The sequence below is a fragment of the Anopheles moucheti genome, chromosome 3 (genome assembly GCF_943734755.1).
Source record: "Anopheles moucheti chromosome 3, idAnoMoucSN_F20_07, whole genome shotgun sequence".
Lineage (NCBI taxonomy): Eukaryota > Metazoa > Arthropoda > Insecta > Diptera > Culicidae > Anopheles > Anopheles moucheti.
The window spans coordinates 77,256,500-77,282,006 of record NC_069141.1 but is presented as its reverse complement, the minus strand read 5'-3'; the positions used below and the strand labels follow the sequence as shown (position 1 = coordinate 77,282,006).

At 41.8% G+C, this 25,507-nt stretch overlaps 1 protein-coding gene across 1 annotated transcript; it reads left to right on the top strand.

Annotated features, from left to right (window-relative positions):
* Positions 1-1,548: 1,548 nt before the first annotated feature.
* Positions 1,549-25,046, top strand: LOC128305128 (ras-related protein Rap-2a). The gene is made up of 4 exons (XM_053042434.1): positions 1,549-1,856; positions 18,857-18,994; positions 19,844-19,961; positions 21,616-25,046. The coding sequence occupies exons 1-4, from the start codon at positions 1,722-1,724 to the stop codon at positions 21,771-21,773; spliced, it is 549 nt and encodes a 182-aa protein (XP_052898394.1). The 5' UTR covers positions 1,549-1,721; the 3' UTR covers positions 21,774-25,046.
* The last annotated feature ends 461 nt before the right edge of the window (positions 25,047-25,507 follow it).

The window sequence follows — 25,507 nt, the reverse complement described above, 5'->3', positions numbered from 1 at the left end:
GAATATTATTTTAATACATGCCTTTCCTTTTTTTCTTTATTGTTGCAGGTGCTGGGTTTGTTGCTGCTCGCGAGGCAAGCGTGTGCTTAGTTTAATCCAATCGAGCGGACGATATTCTTACGCCCATATGGAGAAGAGGCGGAAATTATGCTTCCCATCTCCCGGCCGTGCATAGACCAGTGCAATGCATGTGTTGGTGTGAATTCCGTGTGGAACGCAGGCGGCGCATGTATGGAATATGAATAGGATAATTAGAATGCAGTTGACCATCGTCAGCGTGGAAGCCAGCGTCACAAACATACGTTCACCGCAGAAGCAGCAGCAACAGTGTTTTGAGTGGCACGCAACAAACATAAACAATCGGTTAGCCAGTCAGATCGTTCCAGTTGCAGCTTGTTGGGTAGCATCGCATCGACCTCACTGCAGTCTCGGCAGGATTACCATGGTGTAGAGAAGAGTGTTGTACACGAAAAAAGGAAAGGGACACTAGAACATCAACACGTTTCGCAAACAAACAGCCCTATTGTTTTGTTGTTGTTGTCTTACTCAACGTATCTGGCTCAATCCTGATGCCACATTGCTCAAACCGACTACACACAGTGCTCAAGATACACCTAGCAATCCATTGAAAAATCGTTTTATCTTCGAAAATAGTGTAGCATCTTTTTAATAGATGGAATATGAGGTGAAACCCACTGAAGCAATATCATCGTTAAATGCAACCATCGAGCTGATCAAATGTCAATTGTAAGGATGTTTCTGTTCTAGACTTTCCCGTAGGAAAAGAAACAGAAGCGGAAAGTGAAATTAAGTGTAATTGATTGGAAGAAGTATCAGCGGCGTACCAGTGCAAACAACACAACGTAAATCGTCTCTTATCAGCAAAAGCAATACAAAAGTTTCATTTGAACGGCTGCTACTACTTCCCCACAGTGTACGTTAGCATTCTTTCACACATCAAGTGTATAAATATATTAAACGTGCTGTTCGAATGTGTCGTTTGATCTCCGGCCGTACCGGTGTAGCGCACCAAATTAACATACCCTCGTGATCGCGAACCGATCACTCTCAGTAACAAGTACATTCCGTGCTGGGTTTTTGTGTTGTGTGTGCTTGTTGTTGCCCGATAGCGTTTACCGCATCATTACCATTATCTGTGGTTTTAAATGTGTGTTTATTGTGTGTGAGGTGTAAATGTTAGTATCGCTTGTACACTGGTTCCGTTTATACTAAGGTGTGATCAAGAAAAGCATATCCATTTACGAAAAGCTCGTATTGGCTTCAAGTGTCAAGTGTAACAACGGTTACAAAAGGCCATTTAGGTGCATTGCGTACCCCCTCCAGTGTTTGTGTGGTTAGTAACTTGTCAATGCCATAACATTATGGTAGAAGAATGATGATAAGGTGTCCTGTTTAAAGTGTGCAAAAGCTGCTTCAACATACGTCATACATCCTGTTCCGTTCCGAATAGTGTCGCATAGTACATTTGGTTATTTGTTGTTGCACACAGCAAATTACCAATGTTTTCCTGGTGAATTCTGGCTTACCATTTTCCCGAAGCACGCAAACAGGAATGCTTAGAGTGAGCTTCTAAAACATCTCTGCTACGTGCGTGCGTGAGTGTTCTGTGGCTTCGTGGTGTACACCTGAGTGCTGCAAGTGCGGCAAAGCGGATATTATTGGTAAATCGTCAGAAATAGAAGATAATTCACTCATCCACAATGCGTGAATTCAAAGTGGTCGTCCTGGGCTCGGGCGGTGTGGGAAAGTCGGCCCTCACGGTGCAGTTCGTTTCGGGCTGCTTTATAGAAAAATACGATCCAACCATCGAGGATTTTTATCGAAAAGAGATTGAGGTAAGTTTACAAATAAGTCATTAGAATATAAGAGCATTATTTAGCACACATTTTTGATAAAGTTGATGCTTTGTTTTTTAGTAATAATCTTATTAAGGAAAGGAATGCGCGTTAAGTATGATAGTTTGAAGAGATTATTGTTGTCTCAAGAGGATCAAGAACGTTAAACTAAACGTTAACTGAAGTTTTCTCGTATTATAGTGGATATATTTAACCGAAACTCATATAGCGGAACAATTTAACTGAAATATCCAATTAAAAGGATCCTCAAAGAGGAAATGAAGTTGGAATCATTAGAACTGATCACATTAACGCGATGTCCAACAGCTTTAACGGATGATAGACATATTTTTCCCGATCAACGATCGTTTGTCTTCGCTTCAGCTGTAAAAAGCTGTGTTTAGCCTCAAGAATTTGTGACGATATTTTTGTTTAGCTTACAGGTTCGAAAATCTCGTGACTTGTGACACTGCTCGAATGGTATAACATGCCATCGGGTTCTCCGTTTTTTTTTCTCTCTCCTGTGCAATGCACCTCCCATTTGGAGAGCATAATACACACGCACAAAACGTTCACCAATGCACCAATGCGTCAAAGACACGGAATTGCGTTGGGATAGTTTTATAAATAAAACTAACGCTTCGCAATGCCACACCGGACGCACAACAGTGTTCTTTTTTAGAATCTTAACAAACCATCAGCTCTAGTGCTCTAGTGTACTACCATCGCAATCGAACGCGGCAAAACGCGGACGGAGTTTAAAAAAGAATATAAAACAGTCCCCAAAAGCGTGGAAGTTGGTATTGTACACAACGAAGGAGCGATTTGTCAATAACATCCACCAAACTACGAAGCACTCTGAATGCACTGGTTTTTTAGTAGATGAGCAGCAGAACACATTTACCCTAGCATACATAAAAATGGAATACATGGATGGATTGTATAATAATGATGCGCCAGTAACTGTTCAAGTACTCTGGATTATCATGTTGTTAGCGAATTCAAAATAATAAAGTCAAGTTGGATCGCTTAGTTTAAAAAAAAGCACTTGAAGCTATGCAACGCTCCACAATAGTTTCACGCGAATTTACACCCGCCTTGTTATGTCGATGGATGACGAACATGTCTAGCAGCAGCAGCAGCAGCAGCAGGACTTGAGCAACGCATTTGTAAACGGTTGGAACTCACTAGGGCCCCTAGTAGTGCTTTGCTGCGAAGAAGAACCTAGAATGTCAGGAGGCTATCGTTGCCGCCGGGTGGCTAAGGTGAATTATGGTCTTCATGGAACAGCAACTCGGCTATTGCTTCGCACCGCGGATGCCAAAGACCTCTGGTCGCGGATGGTGTGCTGCGTAGCCGCCCGTACGGCACGAAGAATAGAAGAACGAAAAGCTGTGGAACCCGGCCGGGAACCGTTGTCTGAGGAAACATCTACTCATTAAGATTCTTATCGCTCTCGTAATTCCTCATAAACACATTTACGACTGGTGCTGTGTGTGCTGGTAAGTTCGATTATTGTCCCGCGTTCTAGAGCTGCCGGGGCGGTTGCGTGAAGTAAATAGCGCAAAGAAGAGCGAAATTTTTTGGAGAAGAATATATTAGTAGTAGTGCACACATGGGTGGGAGTGTATTATCAGAACAACGCGATTTTTTATTTGTTGCGGTGAAAAATATGCAATAATCATAGAATCGTTTGTAATACGAGCCCGGTGCATGTTTTGCACCACACCGTACATAGATAGCGGACGTACATAGTTTAATTTACATGACGCTCGCGGGCGGGCAGGCTCATGGAGACATGGAGTCATTCTGTCGACTTGATGGCAGAGCAACATACCGCGCATCCTCATTAAAATTCTGGCCTCTCGCCAATTTGTGAACCTTTTAGCGGAGCGTATAGCGGTATTGCACGCAGGAAGCCAGGGGTAAATTGCGGTTAAAATCAACGCCATATCCATCACGACTTGTTGGTGCCTTTCACCTTTTTCGGGATAGTAATGTGGGGAGGGTTTTGTTTGTTTGCAAGGGTTTGTAGTTGTGTGGCGCAAGCCGCACGTCTATCATCCTTCTGGTGAGGCATAGTTACGTTAGAACTGTATGTTCAAACGGATCAGAGTGTATCGAACTCATGGGTTGTCGGAGTTCCAAGACACACCACCATCCCATCTACATCCTTTTGCGGACATAGACGATGTGGTGCTGTATGTTACAGTGGTTGTCATTGAATTAAGAGCATCCAATCACTTATTATCTTCCATTAAGCGAGACATGGTACTGGAACGTGTTCTGTTCTGAATTCTGTTGTATAAAACCGTGATAAAATGTGGACAGAATTCAAAGCTTTTGAATATTTTTTTCCAAAATAAATAATTTATTTTAACAATATAATTAACAAATCGATGTGGAGTGGTCCGGTGTTGTTGGGCTACACTCGACAGGACCGACAGCCTACACTCGACAGGACCGGTCCAAAATCCCATTCGAACCAATCCCCCAGATAAATAAAGTTAAGTAAAATCAGAAGAAGCAATTTTAGATCTCTTCAGGTTGTTGTGAAAGAAAAAGAGCACAATAACACAATTTTTAATCAACAAATGGCATAGAAGTAGAAGCAAACAAATTTTGAAAGAAGATTTTTTTATAATTGAATGTTATTTATGAGCCTTATGTAAAATTTGTTACTCAACTGTCAATCAGTACTTATCAAATGAAACAAAGTCAAGTTAGTTTAAAATTAAACAAAAAGATATGTTGTCATTTTAACATTAATTATTGGGCTTATTTCATTGGCCACCACTGTATATTAACGTTACGCTCCATGGGCAAACTTTTCTTGTGGAATATTTGCCGTGCTTTTTTGTAAACCTTTCCTCGTCGGAATGTTCAGAATGGTTCTTCCGGCCCTGCGACTGGGCTACGTACACTCGTGCGTGGGGACATGAGTTAAGCGGTATTTCACAGAAAATCAAGCGCTAAAAATCAGTGTACGTTGTTGCTATCGCTTGGCCCCGGGAACGAGGAATTTGTATTTTGTTTGCCGACCTGTTCGATAATTGGCCTCATTAAGATGGCGTAGCGATGACTAGACTATAACACGATCCAGCTATTTCGGGTCATGTGCAAGAGAAAAAAGGGAAATGTAATGAGTGTGCCCATGGGAAGTGACGCGTCATCATGTCGTTATGACGAGTCAGCCGAAGGAAACAAACAGCGAAATCCGTATGATTTGGTGGCTGTTCGAGTACTGCATTGCTGACGACAAAAAAAAAACATTTGCTTCCTCACGGGTAACTTCCTTTTTAATGTGGTTTATGGCAAAAAATGGTTCCTTCCTTGTGAGAGGTTTGTGAAAGAATGTTTCAATCCCATGCACATAATCTCAGTGTCACCTTTATATACAGATGGCTTTCCCCACGAACTGGTTGGGCTGTTTATTGGCGGTCTTAAGGTGTACGGGTATTGTGATGTTGCGAAGCAGACAACTTTAATTGCAAACGTGCGAAAATCATCAAGAGACCAACCGCGCTTCACATTGCATCGGCGCGTCGTACATTAAAACAGGGTCGCCCATCGTGTGAGTGTATCAAACAATGAGCTCCCCCCCACGCGTAGACCAAATCACCCACCGCCACCAGCTGCGTGTGGCGCCCGGCCTATGTGTGGGTAGCGTGTCAGTAGGCATAGCATTCCAATTGACCAAGCCACTGTTTTGCACCTTACCAGTATTTTTTTTCAAAGCTTAGGAGGCTTTGAAACAGCAGTTGAAACGAATATGGTGGATCGCGGAGAGGGGAAGGTTGTTTTTGGGTGGTAGGAGTAATAGAGAAAGGGATAGAGAGATAGAGCGAGAGCGAGAGCCCGCTACTTCAGCGAAAAAGCAGGGAAAACTGGCTCCAAAGTGTAACGTGTTGTTGTTGTTGTTGTTGTTTTTTCAACGTAACGGATTTTCATTGCTTGAAAGACGAAGAAAATTATGCTCAACCGGAAAAGCGCCAACAGGTACTTGCTGGGTGGCGAATGTAAAATGGGCATGTTATTTACTGGCACAGGCTGCCTGCCTTGGTTGCAATGGTAGGTTAGGTGTATAGCTGCTGCATATAGGATGATATGAATGGCCGCCGCGGTTGTTCCATGATGGAGTAAGCCCCAAACCGAAGCACCCTCTCAAACGTACAATGTGTTACTACGGGCTCGTACGTGGAAGAACAGAAACTAATGTAACGTTAGTGTTTATTCCTGCCGTCATACAAGTGTTGTGGATTTTGTATGTCTCTACAAGACATGCGGCCTAGTAGAAGCGTAATAAACATTTTCTGGCACCTGTATGCTGTAACTAATGCAATGTGCGCCGTTATTTAATGCACGTTCGATCCAAAACAGGGCTTTTAATACAATTTATTGTGGAAAAATGTAGTAAAATTTAAATTTACTTTTAATCTACAATTATGTCCTCTTTAGAATGATCACTCAGTACATTCAACACATATTTGCTCAACTGAATAGCCTTACAATACGATCATGTATCATGTACCCCGTGTTTGACATTTTTCTTTCACTTCCTTTTTGTTCAAGTGAGAATTTTCTGTCACCTGTTTTCTTCGCATACATGGGTTTGCTGCCTAAGTGAAAGTGATTTATGTGGAAATCATTGTTTAGGGAGGGTCTCCGCGTGGGAAAAGCGAGCGTTAATTTCACAACAAACATTTCGGCTAGTTCCATTTGTTATGGGGGATCACTACAGAAAGTAATTCTTTTAGTTTAGACATAAAACTTAGCGCTACAAAACAGTAATTATTCATGCAAGTTGTCACAATAGACATTATCGGGAGGGTTTAACAGTGATGTTATCAATGTTAATTCGTTTTTTATAAATAGTTAAATTTAGGTTCTTATAAATAGACTAAATATTTGCAAAAAAAAAACTGATTCATTGTGGAGCTTAAATGTGTATTAAATTGAGTGTTTGGAAATAGGAAAGGAGTCATTAGGAGTCAATTTAGCTGACATCAGATGTTTGTCGAAATGGTTTCATGCTACCCCTATTTGCTAAACTTCCTACGTGGTAAAATGTGCTGTTGATCCAACGCGCAACGAAACTATGTGACGATAGTGTTCGAAAACTGGATAACTGAACGGTCATATATGGCCCTGCCGGAGCAAAAAAAAAGCTTTACAATCAACTGAAACCGTAAAAAAAAAATAATAAACGCGCAACCGTACACGCCACCAGTCTGTGTTTTTTTTTTGCTGCCATAATACAGCTATTTCGTAGTGACTATATCGGTTGCACGTGGTTTGCAAAAAAAAAAAACCCCTCACAGTAATGCCGCTGTGCTGCCACTTGAGTACGAGCCACTTGAGACGCTATTGGACCGAAGAATAAATTCAATGCAACTGTGGAGTGTTGCACAGTTAGCCGTTTTAACGTGTTTTGGCGTTATTTTTAAGCTCAGCATGACAGGGCGTACCATTTCGTGTGTGGCATATCCGAAGTATGTACCCAGCAATGCACGGCTTTTGGTTAGATATTGCAAAGAGAACCATCGAAGAATTCATTACTTAATTTGGGGTTGCTTTTTCTGCCTTCCTAATCTGTTGTTCGGGTTCGGGCAATAAATCTGATAGAAAAATCAGCATCAAGCTTCCTGTCTTTTTGCGTGTGTGTGTTGAAATCCTCAGTCAATCAAAGATGATCTTACCTCTTCCGAAGGGGTATATACGACTTCACCCGTGTAGGGTAATGAAATCACTCATTAAACACAGCTGAAACTGCTGTCGGTGATGAACTCGGTGATTAAGTAGTTGTAGTTATCAACCGGGCGCAGCTTTTACTGGATCTACGACGAAACAAACCAAAAAAAAACCGCGTACAGCAGCAGCACGAGAGCCCAACGAGAGCCGGACCAAGTTTGAACACATTTCACCGTGACTACCCATCAGTGAAATTGATTTTGCACATTTCCATCGCGCCCGAGCGAGCGGTTGTTTGGTAGTGAAAATTTCCCTGCCGCACCGTGGTGGGTAACGCTCGATAAATAGCTGACGATGGAAGCAGGCAAACAAAAAGTGAGCTTATAGCTCTATAGAGGTGTGTAGAAAGGAAGAAAGCGAAACGCGAAAATTTTGTTAGGGTAGCTGCCTGCTTTAGCTATCGGTTGTGGCCCTCCCCAAAACCCATATTGTGCTGGTTGAGTTTTGACTGCTCCAAACGCTCATTATGTGCTTCGGATGCAGGCAGAAGCATACACATTTACATTGTGTGCCACAGAAATGTGTTGCAGTCGATCCTCACGAGTTGAGGATATATGAAACGTTATCGACCACCTAGTTGAGGTGTTTGACAGACGTCTGTCTGTCAATTAAAGCCACAAATTATTAGCAAAATAAACACCAAATGTTCGTGCTTAGTATGTTATACGCAGTAAAAATGGCCAATTCGTTTGTTCGGATGTGACCCAACTTTTAAAAGAATAACCTACCTGAAACAAACGAAACCTGAGAGAGGTTCTATTGTATTACCACAACAATATATTAACATTATTGCTGGGTGAACCTGAATGAAAAGCTGGGGCGGTCGGTCCGGTGGCACGATGGTACCGTTGCCGGTCTTCACACGAACGGCCCGGGCCAAAATCCCATCCGAAACAATCCCCCTCGTACATAGGATCGACTATCCCGGCTACGGGTAAATAAAGTCACAGAGCGCCAGATGTTGTGGCAGGTCTCTTCTACACCGCTAGAGGTTGTTGTGCCGATAAAGAAGTAGTAGAAAAAGAACCAGAATGATTCATGTACAAATGAATTATGAAGGTCCATGAATCTTTGAAGGTTCGTAAAACATAGTTCAAGAATAACATTGCAAACATTCCTCATATGCCAGGAATCTCTAATGAAATGTTAAGGTAATCAAAGATACCATACATCTTTAGAGATTCTTCAATCTTTAGAGTTTCTTGAATCTTTAGAGATTCTTCAATCTTTAATCCTTAATTATTTTCCAGTAATTTGTAAAATTTAAGACACTTATGATTAATTGTGATTCAAGAGTCTTCAATCAGAGAACCTTTTAATGATTCAAATGACTCTTCGCTTAAGATTCGAACTGAGGCAAAACCCCATCCGGACCGTAGTAAGGCCTGACTCTTCGCTAAAATAGGTCAATACGGTTCTAACGAATCATCGTATGTCGGATATTCGTATTAAGCTCTTACTTGATATTACGTCTAAATAAATGTCAAGCAAAATCTGAAATGATGCTAATAACAAAATCTTGTAAAATGTATGCTTACCCCCCAAAGGATTAATAATAGTTTGCTTGTTTTGATGACACCCTACACCACACCTTACGCTGCTCACTTCGCTGTTACAACACGAAAGCTCTGGGTCGTCTTGTGTCTTGGCCTTGTGTTGGCAACATGGAAAACACCTCGTTGGAAAATGTGTCCCACTCTGGGTGTTTTCTGTTTTCTGGTGCTAAGATTTCCCACTTTTGCCCGATACCATCACACACTGCTTTCGCTGCAGCTTGAGTCACACAGGTGCTGGCAAAGAAAAGGCGGCCAGTAGGAGGGAATGATGTCCCAATTTTAGATGCCGTTCCAGAGCAACAGCAACATAAAACTCGTTGCCGTAAAAGTGTTGCTCGCGATGCTGCTGCTGCCGGATGAAAGTGTACCGATTACTGCACACAAAGCGGACACCACGTGCGAGATTAGTGCGCCGTCAGTGTTGGTGTGTTTGATGCTTGTTCGAGGGACTTTAGCATATTGGCTGGGTCGAAACAAACACATCTAGCTACCGAGAACTGTTTGCGCACATAGACTCAGGCGTGGAGGCTGCTTTCATGACCACACTTGGACAGATCGTAGGTGTACAATTGTCAATTGAACCGAATTCTCTTATCGTAAAACTTGCCTACAACATATAATATTGCGTAATTCATAATACAGGGCTTTCCAATAGGGGTCTCGTTCTAACAAATAAGCACATTGCTCTAGTGCAGGGGTCCTCAAAGTACCAACCTAATGTTTCCATCTTAAAAATTTGTCTTATTTAAAAAATAGTTTTAATATTGTATAATTATAATACAAAAAAAAATCATTCATTTTTTTATTTCAATTCTGTAAAAACTGTAATTTTATGAAATAAATCTCTTAACAAAATCATGTTTGGGGGATGACACGCGCGATTTTACAACAATCTCTTAGCCATAACCCTTTATTCGTTGGTAAGTGTAAACATTTAAACTCCAAAATGAATGGTCAGAGATAGATAATTTTTACAACTAGAGCATCAATAAGAAACTGACGGAGCAGTCAAATTGCGACATTCGCTTATCGGCGAATCTTTCCACGTCTCTCAGACACCGCGTATCTCGGGGACCACCTGTACAAGGTACCACCTTTACAGTAACGCAATAAAGATCGCGTGTGCTCAGTTTGGTGAAACGCATCTTGCAAGCAACTACTGGTAGCGCACAGAGTTAGTGGTGACCATCATTATCATGACACTCTCGCTCAGATGGCTATTTCTGCATGCCGTGCCATACCTAATCCGTAAGTCTCGTCCGGCGACATGCTGGAGGTGTCTGCCAACTACGAAAGTGATCATCGGTTCTATATGGGCATTGAGTTGTGGTGTCATTGAGAAATTCTTACATCCCATCGTAAGTGCCCGGTACATTCCGTTGCGACACAGCAGATTTCTGAAAGCGAAAGGTAAAAAGTTGGAAAAAAAGGTTGAATTCGAGACAATTCACAAAAATGGTAAATTTAAGCTGCATTCTCATCTGCATTTCCAACAGAATCTTCTCCCCCCAAATGGTTGTTGTCCCTTTACCATTGCGTGTCTTGTTTTAATTGGCATTTTCACCATCCACCACATCCACACATTCCAGTCAATCACACAAACTTAGTTTACAATTGATACAGCTCACAATTTGTTTCCCATTTCTGCTGTTGTTGGTTAGTTCGAGGTTCAATTACTTCAACTATCATCCGTTACAAGGTGATGGTGGGTAACCCCAGGCATTGGGGGACGGCTTAAGATGAACAGGCGATGGGAAAAATTTCCATTTCCGGTGAGCAGCAGCAGCCCCATTTGGTTTTCTTTTTCGTGCTCGTGGTTTTTTTGTTTTTGCGCCACGGCTTTATATCCGTCTGGCCCGCTGCTGGTGATGCTGCCCTTGATGCTGTGGTGCTCTAATGCATCCGAACGCAAGAAGGCGGTTTGGTTGATCGGGTGCTCAAAATTAGTAGTTTCGCCTCCAGCACTGCGGTTTTTAATGCCCAGCACATAATAGTGGCCGGGCTGTTGGTGTGGCTTGGCAGTTTAGAGAAGGTGCTGGCTTGCAACGCTTGACTCGCTCCCGAGGCAATTTGCGAGTGTGTTGTGTCTCTCTGAACGGGTTCAAACGATGCTGTCATGTCACGGTCGTTGGTAGAGAGGTGAGAGGAGGAGGGTAACCTTACCCAGCGACGGAACACACCAAAAGCAGGATGTTTTATAACGAATGTGTTGCCAAGTGGGATTTTTTTTCTCACAGACAGTTGTATGCACGTGTTTGTTTGCAGGTGATCGATCAGGTGCAAATAATACGTGCAGTACGTATTTCTTTCTAAAATTTAGTTGGGACAATAAGGGGGACATCATACTTGATGCTTCTTTTAGCCGAATTTGGGTTGAATCTTTCTTTTGGAATGGCTCTATGTGGTGCATTTGGTAGCGGCGCCGGTCTTCGCGCAACAGGGCCGAGACAAAATTCCATCCAGACCAATCACTCGTACGCAGGACCTGACTGTCCAATTCTGACTGACTGTCAAAGAAAGTCAGAAATGGCAGGCTGAAACCTCTAGAGGTTGTTGTGTATCGGTGAAGAGGATCATTCTGAAGAAATTCGGAAAGGAAATAGCATTTTGATATGAAGAATAATATTCAGATTAAGTTCAGAAACTTAGCTTTAGATTCATTTCATTTAAAATAATACTTCCATATTGTAAATAATACTTAATTAGGGAATAATAATTTCCTTTGGAAGATTGGCTTCGATAAGAAACCATTTGCACTGCATTCGTTTACACTGCTCATAAACTAGGTAAATTTTTGACAAGGGGGATTATAAGCATAAACGCTTCAAAATACACGCCGATAGCATGCAAAGCCGAAGCCAGTCAAAGAATGTGGGCAACCAGTCAAAACTCACTAGTAAAACCCTGTATGACGTTTGTTTTGAGTGCCCCTGTCACTCACCTTACCGACAGTTGACAGTCAACTTAACGAAATCGATCAATCAGATTAATAAACTGTTTACTATCACTACACTTAATATTTTATCAATAATTCAAACTTTATGATTTATGAAGGATGAAAAATGGCCATAGAATTTAAACTTAAGCTTAAAACATAACAAAGCTTGGATATATTAGCTTAGATCCCGGCCAATATTAGGTAAAAGGTTTTATGAAAAAGTTTGAGTTGTATTCTTCATTTGAAGCCAAGACGATTTGGAAACGAAGAGATGCATTATCGCTAGCTAAAAGTTAATCAATAATGATGATAACATTACAGCTAACCCTACATAAGTAGGCCCTGTAATAGCACGCTCTCTGCCATAAGTTATGATTCATCGAACGTTTGTGAAAGATTCGCAGAATATGGCATTGGTTATCTCGTTATATTACCCATTGTAGCGCTATCAGTGTGCATGGTCGTGACAAAAAATGCGAATGATTAAGATTTGCTTTCGCGGAAATCTGTAATATCGGCTGGTGGTGCTGTGTAATACAGCACAAAAGTGGCACGAAATTTGCGTCGATTGCGTAACACTGAGGTTGTTGACTGTTCGATTGTGTGGATCTTCTTGTCCACTGTTCACTAAGACTGTCCCACTAGCGTGAGATATCCGGTTGATGAGTAACTCGGAGTGATATGTTTATGATGTAAATAAAATCGTCATATATTCATACTGCAAGGAGCGGGTGTGGGAGACCACCTCCTATATGTGCATTGGTCTCGTCGAGCATTGTGCTGGAACTCTATTTGCTTGCTCGGAACGCGTTCAGATTTGTTGACGGTGGCTAACATATGTGCACAGCACAATTCCATTCTGTGGCGCTCTCTGTGTGTGGTGATGTCGAATGGTCACCACCACCAGCGGCTGCAGTACACGGTTCATTGGCGATCGCGGTACTATTGGACTCCGCAGCTGCAGCAGGAGGAGGAGAAACCGAACCGGGGTCTGATCAAGTTCGTTCCCAACCAAACCCATCGAGACCACCGGTCCCCCTGCCCCAAGTTATCTCGACGGCGAGTCCGCGAAATAGCCAACGTACATATACACGCACAAACTGCACGTTGCTGTCGATCTTTGCCGCTTTTGTCACTTGTCACTGACGGCGAGTTGTCGACCTTCGCTTGTTTGTGACGCAGAGTGTATTGTACATATATACATATTTTTTCACCCAACACACTACTTGTGCAGAGTGTGTGACATCCAGCCCTGCTGTGACACAGGTCGCCCACTTCGTTGTAAAACATGTTGCATATAGTTGCAATGCATAGAAACAATAAATTCGTTTTAAGATACTCGTAGTAGATGCTACATTCTCAAGAAAAATCTTTCATGTACGCTTTAACACTAGAACTACCGCACGAGAAACAATTGTTTCATAGTTCTATCTTGATTTTTACGCATCTGTTCTGTAGAACGAACTCAAGAACAACATACAGTCAAGTCTCTCTAACCTGCAAGCTGAAGGGACCGCTTTGGGAGACAAACACTCTTGGATGGTATCCCATTGATGTATGGCAAAAGTGTTCAACCATACTCTGTAAACGCAGCCATCACGAGCTGTCACTGGCAAACACCAAAACACGGCTTACTTAGGGAGACATTGGTGTACAAACAGTATGTGCAGCTTAGAGAATGCCATGTTAGCGAGACTTTGCAGCTTTGAGAGACATAAAATGTGTTGAAGATGTAGGGTCTGTTAAAAATGTTCATCTTAGAGAGACTGTTATCTTTGAGAGGTACCTCCTTAGAGAGACTTGACTGTGTTAAAACATAATTCAGGTCTTGGTAATGGGGCGGCCGGTCTTCACACGACAGGACCCGGTTCAAAATCCCGTCTGGATCAATTCCTCCGTAGCAAGGATTGACTATCCAGCTACGTGACCTTGAAGGTCCTTATTCCGAGATGAGAGAGAATTCTGGTGTTTTTGGAAACTGTTTATAAAGTCACTTTTACTAAAACAAAAACGCACCAAAAACACTTGGTTAAGTTCTAATGTTGAGAATATGAGCACCAAGCCACACTGCATCAATAAGGCGGATATGTGGTTGATATAGTTTGGTCACTGTTCAAGGGCATTGTTTTGTTGGACACGCATCGGTAGTGATGTGAAAGTGATTGGGGGGGGAGTTTTAGAAATCATTGCCAATTGAAATGTCAGTGAAGCAAAACGCATCCAGCTTAGCAATAACGGCCTGTCGCGGTTGCGCCTATGAAGCTTTACAAATACTGGAACCACAAACATTTGTATATTATTTGTGTTCCTAAAATTTTCTACTTCGGTACTTTTACAATGTTTTTTTTTTATATTTATTTTTAATCGTTGGAGTTTTATCATTTTTTTTGTCTTTAAACTTCACATGATGGAAGCTTGTTCTAATTCTTGCTCACTTAATTATGCTTGATGAAACTTATTTTGTACTTAATTACATTTAAAGAGCATTAACATGATCGTAAAACAAATTGAAAACTTAACTAGCAGAAAATATAAATGATCGCCTAGAACAGCACGTTAAGTTGTCACACAGAGCAGACAGACAAATGAACACCACCGGATGACGAAGAAGGGGTGCGATGATGGTTAGCCAAGCGCGGCCGAATACATAAATGCCAATAAAATGGAATAAATAACCAGGATGATTTCGTTTTCCATTCCTACGACGTCCATCAATAATCGTTACTAGACACAAACCAGAAGGGTAGTAAGAAAACGTGCAAGAAGAGGAGGAACCCGCTGCTTTGCGGCAGAGTCTGTAAAGCAGCGATAGCAGTCGTCGCATTCAATATTTCACACACGATCACGTCTCTCGTCCAATGAAGGTTTGTCACTTCCGCTTGGGAAATTGACAGAAACTGTTAACGTTGACGATGTGTGTGTGAGTGTGTGTGTGTGTGCACTGCGAGGTAAGAAAAGGAAGCAGCAGCAGTTGCCATAATGTGAAGTAACACGTTTGATTGCCGGCCTTTTTTTTTAAGGAGTACCACAGAGGGCCCCGAGAAGGGTTTGTAGACGCGAAATGGACAGCTCAGTTCGCGGGTTCTAACTTTAATTTCTGCTCTGCACAGGAAGTAGATTAACTGACTGGCTGTTTAGCTCTAGGAGGATATGGGGACATTCCAAAACAACACTGAAAACATCTGTTTTATTTTTAAGAGTTGAAATTGAGATAGCTCTGCTTAGAATGGTGCTGCTCTTTTTTGCAGCTCTGAAATCATCAGCCTACTGAGAGATTTCGTTTTGGGAAACTCAAGACGTTGCAGCAGCTACTGTGTTACAATCAAGCGCTAATTACCATGAGTACATTACCGTTCGCTAACGTTACGTTTCCGTTACGTTCCAGCAAGTGGCAGAAGAATTGGAACGCGGTAATGAGAGAGCAGTAAACATATCAATGCATATGGCTCACATTGACGATCAATCGTGGCTTATAGAAATCGTGCTAGTCTTCAACAGAATATTGTTTTTTTTTTTTGTTGAAGTCTTCCGGCAGGGAGCTCGCTTCGTTGCTAGATGGATGCGTTACAGTTTGTACCACCGAAACTGAACCCGTGTCCATTAACGTCGCCCTGTTCTGTTGACCTTGAGATAGCCTTAACCCAAAAATAACACTTTTCGTTTCCGAGTATAGTGTCGTATGGTGAATGGGCCGCGTGTAACCGTGCATCACCCACGCGTGCCAACCGAACCTGTCGGCCAAATGTATTGCACGCTAGGCGAGTCTTGAAGCCATCTTCGTTCGTTGAATAATTTCGGTGACTTCATCTTAATATATAGCCATGCATTTACGGTCTATTGCGTGGGATTAACCACAAATGGGAGAATATATGCAATAGGAGTAGTGACGCGACCGATCCAATAATAGCTCCAATGCCGAGCTCCAGTCCAGTTCCAGGATTGAAGAGTGAAGATAAACAGTATTTGAAGTATTGGAATCGTATTGTTATCACTGGCAAATAAGTGTTACGCATTAACAGGTCATTCCATCTATCTGTCATTCGCTCACACGGATGAGGTTGTTTCTTTTCTCTCAAACCTAACAAATTACACATCGCTTTGACGTAACGTACACCAAGGCAGGTGATATACACGAGCGTCGCCTTTGTTTCGCCAAGAAACAATTCCAATCAATGTGTTTTCGTGAGCTAGCTAGCGGACCTTCGGAATCACCTTGCTCATCAAGCATCACGCCCTCCCGTGTTGTGACAGCCTCGCTGGACCGGCATTCGCTCCGTAATTGTGCCAAACGGGGTATGCAAGCAGTCTGGCAAACGGCAGACTTGATTCCGCTGGCTTAAGTGTGTCACATCACTTCCACTAACTACTACACACTTTCGTACTGTCCTAAAGAAAAAAAAACTCATCTTCCCGGGGACGTTGGACACCCGGGTCGCATAAGAGCGAAAATGTGGAGTGGATGCAGCAAAGTCCGACGATTTGGCCGTCCCGGTCGTGATTATCAACTTTTACACTTAAATTGGGATCTTTCGTGGTACTTGCACACAGTGTCCTGCAGTTACCACCCACATGATGATTGTCCCAGCACAGAAACTGGATCGAATCTTGACACGGTATGGCACACCAATCTCGAACACGTGTCCTCCCACAATATGCGCGTCCGTTGCTGGAAGTCGAATAATGGAGTAGGAGAAAGCCCCCTGAAAAGTACCAGAAAAAAATTGTATGAAGAAATCATTTTTAAATAATAATCGGTACGATGGAGGAACGCATCAAGGGGGACGCTGATAATGCTAAAGTGCATCGAAATAGTGCTGCACATTTGTAGATAATCGATGCCAAAGTATGTCATATTGTACAAAACTATTTAACTAAATAAAAATTAAAAATGGTTTCAAGTCTTCGCATACTAAACTTCAAGTAGTAGCGCAGAAGTAGTTACCATTCCTTGACAGGGATTACATTTTACGATAAGCTTAATCTTGCACTTTACAAGATTCTTTCACCATTACTGAAATTCCATGTTTGAAGTGTGTTTGTATTTTAAAATTCGTTAATCGACCTTAGAAGTAATTAGTTGATTGTACATGATTTAATAGTATTCCAAGAGTGGAAACCACTCCGTTGTGAATGGTTTTTTATGTTCGATTGCCAGGCAAAAGCTCCTGCGTAGGGAACATTTATTGTACACGCCTGGCAGTAGCGGCATTTGTTGCTGCTATGCGTTACCCATCCGGTGGTAACTCGCGTAAACCCTAAGTAGTCCCATGAAATATCACCAAATTGTTCAGCAGCTCATGCACTTTGAAGTACAGTCTTTTTTGCAGTGGGAGGGAGGGTGAGGGATTGCAATAAAAGTGGCAAATTGAACTTTATCACGTTTTGCCCTCTTTCTCAGGTGCTTGCTGAAAAGAAGCGTTATAAACAAAAATGTGTGTGTTTGTGTGCTTTGCATTAGACGAGCCGTTCACATGGTGAATTATTCCAGTAGCTTTCGTATGTATTTTTTCTACATTAAGGAATGGGATCCCTTTAATGGTAAAGTCATATTTCTGTAGCGTATTAATCAAATAATTTGCTTGTTGGATTACAATAATTATGCCTAGGTATGAGAATTTTATAAATAAATTAAGTTGATCATCTCAATACTAGGTTTACGATATCAAGTAGCACAATTGTGATATCATCCGACGTCATATGTTTTTTTTTATTTTTGCAGTGAAATTATAATATTGTGATTAGAGATAGAGATAGATGATTAGATATAATAATGTGAAAATCTTACTCATTTGAAAGATATACATCTTAGTCGATGAGTTAGGAGTGAGATTCAACTCTTCATTCTTTTATAAAAAAGAAGAATAATCTCCCAAAGCAACACACTCATGTGTTGAATAACTCATGGATAATTAAAACAAGGACTTGTTGGCATGAGTTGATAGTCGCCTTAAGGAGTTCAATACTTAGGTTAACTCAATCAGGAGTTAAATCTCAAAATTGTGTTGAATAATTTAAATCTTCAATGGAATACAGCTGATGACGCTGATAAGTTGTTTGAATATTTCTGAATTTCAATGAAATCAAATACAGTCTTAAATTGTTCAATGACAGTCGACATTATTTATCTGCTTTTAATGTAATTTTCAGTGTTGCATTATAATAGTTACTACAAAATCCCTCCCTGTTGAAAAATCCCTGTTTTAAGTAACTTAAATTGGATTTATTTCCTCCAGTTACGATTAACTATCAGTGTCACTCTAATTATTTTTGCACTCACATTTCCACAGGCGGAAAAATGAAAAGGATTTAGCTTTTACATATTCTAAGAGATCCGGCAACCGGGCTTCTCCCTTTTTTTCCATGACCTGCTTGATTGTTTTATGTCTCAAGCGAAAAGAATGTTTACAATACATTTCCCATCACTCGGAATGGATGGGATGGGGGTGTTATCATAGATGTTGGGGGAGAACTTAGAAATTCGATATGAGGGAAAGTAATACGCCTTTATTTGCTGCCAATTTCTTTTGAACTTTTGCTACCGTTCCGTTGAAGGGGGGAATCAGTCTCATGCGTAGACTGAGAAAGCCACACTTGGCTGCATATTGAATGACTTGAAGCTGCTCCTTACGGTTCGGTTGGTATGTTATGGGTCAACTGTAGCATGGATGGTGTAGTGTATATGTACTGGAAGCGAAAAATCGATTTAACCACGTTTTGTAATAATTGTGCTTTTTACTTCCCTTTTTTTTTTGCAGGTGGACAATTCTCCTTGCGTGCTGGAAATTCTGGACACGGCGGGCACCGAACAGTTTGCCTCGATGCGAGACTTGTACATCAAAAATGGTCACGGCTTTATCGTTATGTATTCCCTAACAAACCACCAGACATTTCAGGTAGGTGAAAGATTTATAGAAGTCGTTTACAATCGTTTTTTTTTTTCTTAATACATTTCAAGTACTCCGATGTGCGTCGCATGGAACAGGATAACGCCACACACACACCGGCACCTGGAGATGTACAGCATTAGAAATCATGTTCGCTATGCATTACCGTTCCATACAGTCACTGAACGAACTAGGGAAAATGCTCTTTAGAAACACATTTTACCATGGATGGATGTGATGTAGCGAAGTAGTACACCTTGCTTTCCGATCTCTCACACCAAACCCATTGCGCCATCACCTTCAAATCGAGCCAGACGTTTTGATCTACGATGTGAATGCTTTCCGAAGTACATCTTGAGAACCGTTCGTCCACTTGTTGGAAATTGTAGCTACACTTAAACATTATGCATAAACATTACCATTCAGTTCCGTGGTTCCGTTCAGGAGGAGCGCTCCGTTTGTTTCACCAGCGCTCGGTTTTATGTTGCTCTGGCATCTCTGGCTCTTACTGTCGCCTCATTTGGGGGGGATGGTTTTTTTTCTCTTTTTGCTATTACTCACATTCATTCCTCCACACGATCACCACACCAAGAATAACCAACCAAAAATCAAACCAGTTGGCCCGGATATTAACAGCAGGCAGCATAATAATGTTGAGCATAAATTTATGAGCAAAATTCACTTTCCTTTGATGCGCGCGACAATGCGACGTCCTGCATTTGTGATTTTGGTTTAGTGAGCATATAAATTCCACTTACTGGTAGTGACATAATGATCATTAAAATCCCTCCTTACTTTAATTTAAAAAAAAAAAACAAACAAACAATCAATAACTTTAACGCATTTCTTTCGTTACAGGATATCGCAAGTATGAGAAATGTGATCAGTCGTGTGAAAGGTAGTCAGCCAGCACCAATCCTCCTAGTCGCCAATAAGCTAGATTTAGATTGCCAAAGAGAAGTGTCCACGGCGGAAGGTAAGTCGGCGTGTAACGTGCGTTCGTAACGTTCTAAACATTGGTTCCGATTCCGCTTCTCCTCCATTCACGCGCGCAACGCAACCCCCGAATTAGGCATGCATGTATGGGAAGCACAAGTTTGCAATCGAAAGAAACCTTAAAATCCTCTTACGAGTACCACATTGACGCGTGTGGGTGTGGGCATGGCCTAAAGCAAACGTCTAGCCTTCAGCAATTTTAAAATCCAACCGGTTTTTGGTTAGTGTTACCCATTACGGTTACTCACGGCGTCATCATCATCCTCGTCCTCGCAGTTCGTTAACACACAATCAGACATGTTTTCAGGTTCTAATAGTTCCGTAGGGTTGTTGTGCAAAATACGAGAACGTTGAAATAAGAGTAAAATTAATGAAGTCCATCCAACTGGGAAATTGAAGCGTCCTGCAAAGCCATACATTGTTTTATTTTTATTACACATTTCTGTTGTGTTCTCTCTCTCTCGCTGCCCAAAAACATGAAACACCGGGCGTGTTTGGTATAGTTACTACCATGAAAAATCTATTTCCCTTTTTACCTTTTCGGCGTCTGGCACGAGTCTAGTAACGGGAAATGGTAGCTAAATTTAGCTGTGCTGAGTCAATCTGCACCATGCACTTAAGAAAATGGCATCCAATATAAAGCGATTAATCGGCCAAACATGCACATAGCACATAGCTGGGATAAAAGGTCCAATCCGATGCCCTTGACCACACAAGAGGCCCTGCCAGGTGTGAATAAAAGGGTAAAACACGGAAATGGTTCGGTTCCTTTCCGTTCTGTTTGCGTACGGTTTTTGTAGCAAACGGATGATCCTTGCTCTGTATGTTCTCTCCCGTGCACGCGAACGAGTGAAATAATTTAATAATCGGGCCCGCCATGTTGTACCCGGAATCCGGTAGTGCAGAAGTAGTATCCACACCACCGGGTGTTCGTTTCATTTCTAATGGCTTTGCGTGATGAGTGCGATGATGTGTTGCGCTATAAATAATTCTTTGTTCTTGCCCCCTATATACATTGTGCTCTCCAAATGACGCTTCCGACATTATGGTTAGCGAAATGGTTTAAATCAACCGTTGCATTATGTTGCGTTTCCGGGGTTTCTTCTGTTGTGAATATTCCACAATTTAAATCAGATAATGAATTTGAAAAATTAATACGTATTTCTAGTTTGAACAGAGACATCTTTTCCGAGAAACGTAGAGCAAACTTTAAAAAATGGAACGAATGGATCGAAAAATAGAAAGAAAAAACGATAGGGACACGAAAAGGATCGAAAAAGAAGCGAAATTCCTTCAGCTCCGTCCATCTACTATTAACGTTTCCCATCACTAGCTACAGTGCATGGCTTAATACAGTACAAGAACACCGACGTGGTTTCGAATCGATTGTCCATGCAAGCAGGATTGTTTTATCCTTTCTGTTTCCAATTTTGGTGTGTGACAAAATGAAATGGCAGGGCATTTTGATAGAATTTTGATTAAATAATACACATTACTTAGCCACAAAAAATAAGTAAGCACTTCGAAACACCACTGTACGCGATTAGAGGCGCTACTGATATGAAACCGATTTGTTTACACTGCTTTTGGCACGGTTGTTAATGTTTTGTTTTCGATTTCTTTTCTCACCGTAGGTAATGCCCTTGCGGAGCAGTGGGATTGTCCGTTCATCGAAGCATCCGCGAAAGATCGCATCAACGTGAACGAAGTCTTCGCTACCGTCGTCCGAGAGATGAATATGACCTCCGAAAAGCGCCAGAAGAAAAGTTACTGTTGTTGTACATTATTATAGAACTGGCATTAAGTCTAATTTTTAACCTAATTAATTAATAATAATAATTAATAAAGAGGAAAAAGGAAACATCTACATACACACAACCGGAGGATGGTAGGGTGGAAGCGTAGGAGAGCGTAGGACCCACACATATGCAACCAGCAAAAAACACACACACAAAGCGGCTTAAGGGTTAGGAAGAGAGTGATGGTGCAGTCTCAAAGTAAGGGCTTTTTCACTCGACTCCGGGTACTCCACATCCCCCTAGAAACAACTGGAAGCTGTGTGAGCCAAATGTAGCTTATTTGTGCAGTAGGAATACTTCCGAAGGTACTGAAGAAAGTGCACTAAACTCTGATCTTGCGAGAAATTAGCGAGTGATCGAACGAAGTTTGTTCTTGTTTCGGGAGTGAACCGCTGCTACTGCTTCTTGTAGGTGTGCCCAGCTGATCTGCTAGGTGTAGTAGTGTTTGTTCTTTTGTTTTCTTTTTAACTTTTGGTTAGCAAATTTTTGGAACATTTTAATGTGAGAGGGAGGCAGTCTCGCTGGTAGGGGGATTCTGCTGCAATACTACACCATGGCACCTGCATGGTAGGGAAGAAAATAAAAACAAAAACCCGGAACGACGCTACTGCTGCACCACATGGCATGGCAATAATGATTGGACTGAGGCATGCACATTTGGTGGAAAGCGTGTTCAGTAGTGCAGGAGTGGACAGTGGGACAGTGCAGTGTGAAACATGTTGGGCATTTGGAGCTGATCCCGGGGAAAATGTCCCCCAGAGGGGGATGCAAAAGGGAAATAGTAGATTATTCGTGTTTTTTGGGAAGGGAAACTGTAAATGCTCTAGTTTTTGTGTGTATGTATGTAATGTGTGTAAGCTAGATCGCGTATCGCGGCATCCACAAAATGGATGCCCCTTCCCCCATCACTGCTGCGGGAGCACTAAATTTGCCGCGCGTACAAGTAGAAGAAAAGAAGGAGGACACGGATAGGGGAAGCGGAATAAAATATTACATGTAACAGATAATAATTAATTAGTAAAACTAACACAAACACATGCGGATGACGACGGTGTTGTAGTAGAAGAACGAGTGGGCAATATAGCAACGAACAAAACGCAAATGGAAGAAAAAACAACACACACAGGACACAGGACACTTATAAAAACACCCTCCCCGTATCGAAACCTCCAATTTTTCACCTCAATGGCAAATGTGGTATAGTAGTGTGTGTATACATATAAATATTTTCTCCGTGTGTCGGAGAACTTGCATCGAAAATTCTCGTTCGAAAAAAAGGCTTGGAAAAACCTTGGAAAACTATTCAATTGGGCGAATGAGTGCGTGGAGAAACGAGAGACGAGAGAAAAAAAACGGTACATTACATATATATATGTAAAGCAGCAGAAGGTTCTCAAACTTTTTGCATGATATTTTATGAAAAACACACTCACACACACACGAAGAAGGGAATGAGAGACTGCAAAAGTGCACCACAGAAAAGGCTGGGTAGAAAATTAAACATTTCATTAGAAACAAAGAAAAAAAAACAACAAAACACGCAACAAACATAAAACCAAACAAAAACATACCAATTCTCTTTCTTACCACTCTAAAAACCAGCAACAAACACCCGGGGATGGGTATTGGCAGGAAAAGCGAGAACAGAAACCAGATCAATTGATAGTTGCAAATGGTCCGATCCATCTCACACACCACGCATACACCTCTCCTCTTCGAGAAACAATTATTGTACACGAAACGGGAACTATACATCCGTGGCTGTTGCTTGGAAGATCGAGGGACTAGTACTGGCAGTACTATCAACAGCAAATGAAGGGGATCAATGGGGGAAGAGGAACCCAAAAATAACACAAAACGATCAGTCAAAAGGGATGAACACAGGGAATGGAAGGATTCTGTTTGTTTGTTTGTTTATTTTTCCTTTACGTTTATTTTGCGTTGTTGTTAATCTGGGAATTAGGCAATCGATGTGCGCTGCTGCTGCTGCCCGTTTGCTTCTTCTCTTCGTGTGTGTCGCGCCAAACCCGCGCGTCTTGAGTCGCCTGCGCTTAATAATGTAATCTTTTGTAGACATTCTTTTGTTTTATTGTAATGAAAATATGTGCCATTTTCACGATGGCGTTGTGGTGGTACACAACAGGGCATAGGGCAGGCATCCTTCTACTTCATTCTTTCGCATGTACACTAGCACACACACACACACACACACCCTTCTAACGCTGCTTGGGGGTAGAGACGCCAGAGCATCGTTTGCTAAAACAGCATGATAGCGAAATGCTGTGCATGGGGAAGTGTGACGAGCGGATACAAATCGGAATAACTAATTGCGAACTGCAATGACTCTCTCCCATCACACAACCAGAGAAAAGGATATAGAGGCATGCGTGGAATTGTTGTTTGTAGCGAGAGAAGGAAGCAGGAGCGCAAAAAAAAACACTTAGTAGCAAAGCAAAACCGAAATGTTGATAATGTAGTAACACTCAAGCCTACGGACGGAGGAAGTGAAGGGAGAAGGATAGGTTTCGGCCTCAATTTACTCTACCCAAGGGTACGTGTACACCAAAAAAACAAAAAACAAAACGGGAGAGATCAGCTGAGGTAGTAGTGCGTACAGCTACTATGTACACAAACAGAGCGAACGCGTGCCAAGTGGGACGATAAGAGCCGCGAAACCTGGAAAGCTGAAATTCATAAGTAGTAACATACATGCATACATATTATTAGGCGTAATTTAGTAAAGCCAGCTGGTTCTCCCTCCCGGAGGCGGCGGGACACGACGGTTAGCGCGCCGAGAAAGCTAGGAGGTTCGCAAGTAGGAAAGGAACGAGGAAAGCAGTGGATCAATAAGAAACAGACTATTTTTATCGTATCAAATTTTGTATACACAAGAAGAGGGAGGAGGAAGGGGGGTCGTCGGAGGAATGTAAAAAGGGAAACTATTATAGCAAGCAAAACAAATGAAAAGCGTTTGCGCGTGTCAAAGGCCCCTGCGTCGTTGTGGAAGGAAGAAAACGCGCGAAACGGCGGTTACTGCAAAAACAGGGTGATAGGGATATGGAATAGGGATATACACGCCTGCTTTACCACTGTGTAATGTATATCGCGGGCTCCGCGAGAGCTTTTTCCTCCAGGGCGAGGGAAACACGCGCTGGCGGCGGGCGGGGGCAGTGTGTTGGCAGGAGAAAAGATTTTGTGAAGAAGCGTGACAGGAGAGAGGATAGGAAAATGGTGCGCTAAGTTACAATAAAGTAAAATGTACGTGAACTGTAAATCTGTGGCCGTTGGGTGGGTGGAATGATCGAAATCCGAAAGTGTTTTTTTTTATATATTCCAACGTTTATTAAATTGATACTTTAGTGATTGGAATGGGAAAAAGCTTTAAATAAGCTCGTTTAAAATAAATAAATGTTTAGATTATTTCATTAGTTATAATTAATTTAACGACGACCTGATATAAAAACCAGACCTACATGTTGTAAGCTTTTGAGAAGCTTTCGCCTATAGTGAGATTCGGCCAGTCAAGCTCACTCACTCTCATTCACAGACCAACACTCACTAGAGAAATAATTTCCGTCACTTCTCACATAGGCGGTGGTGAGAAAATCGTTCGTCTCACCAAAGAGTCGAACGAAAGAAATGTCTGTCTGTTCGTGAAACTTTCAATTCGCGGCTTACTGAAACGAGCCAATTTTCGATTTCTGACACCAAGAGAGCATGACATCAT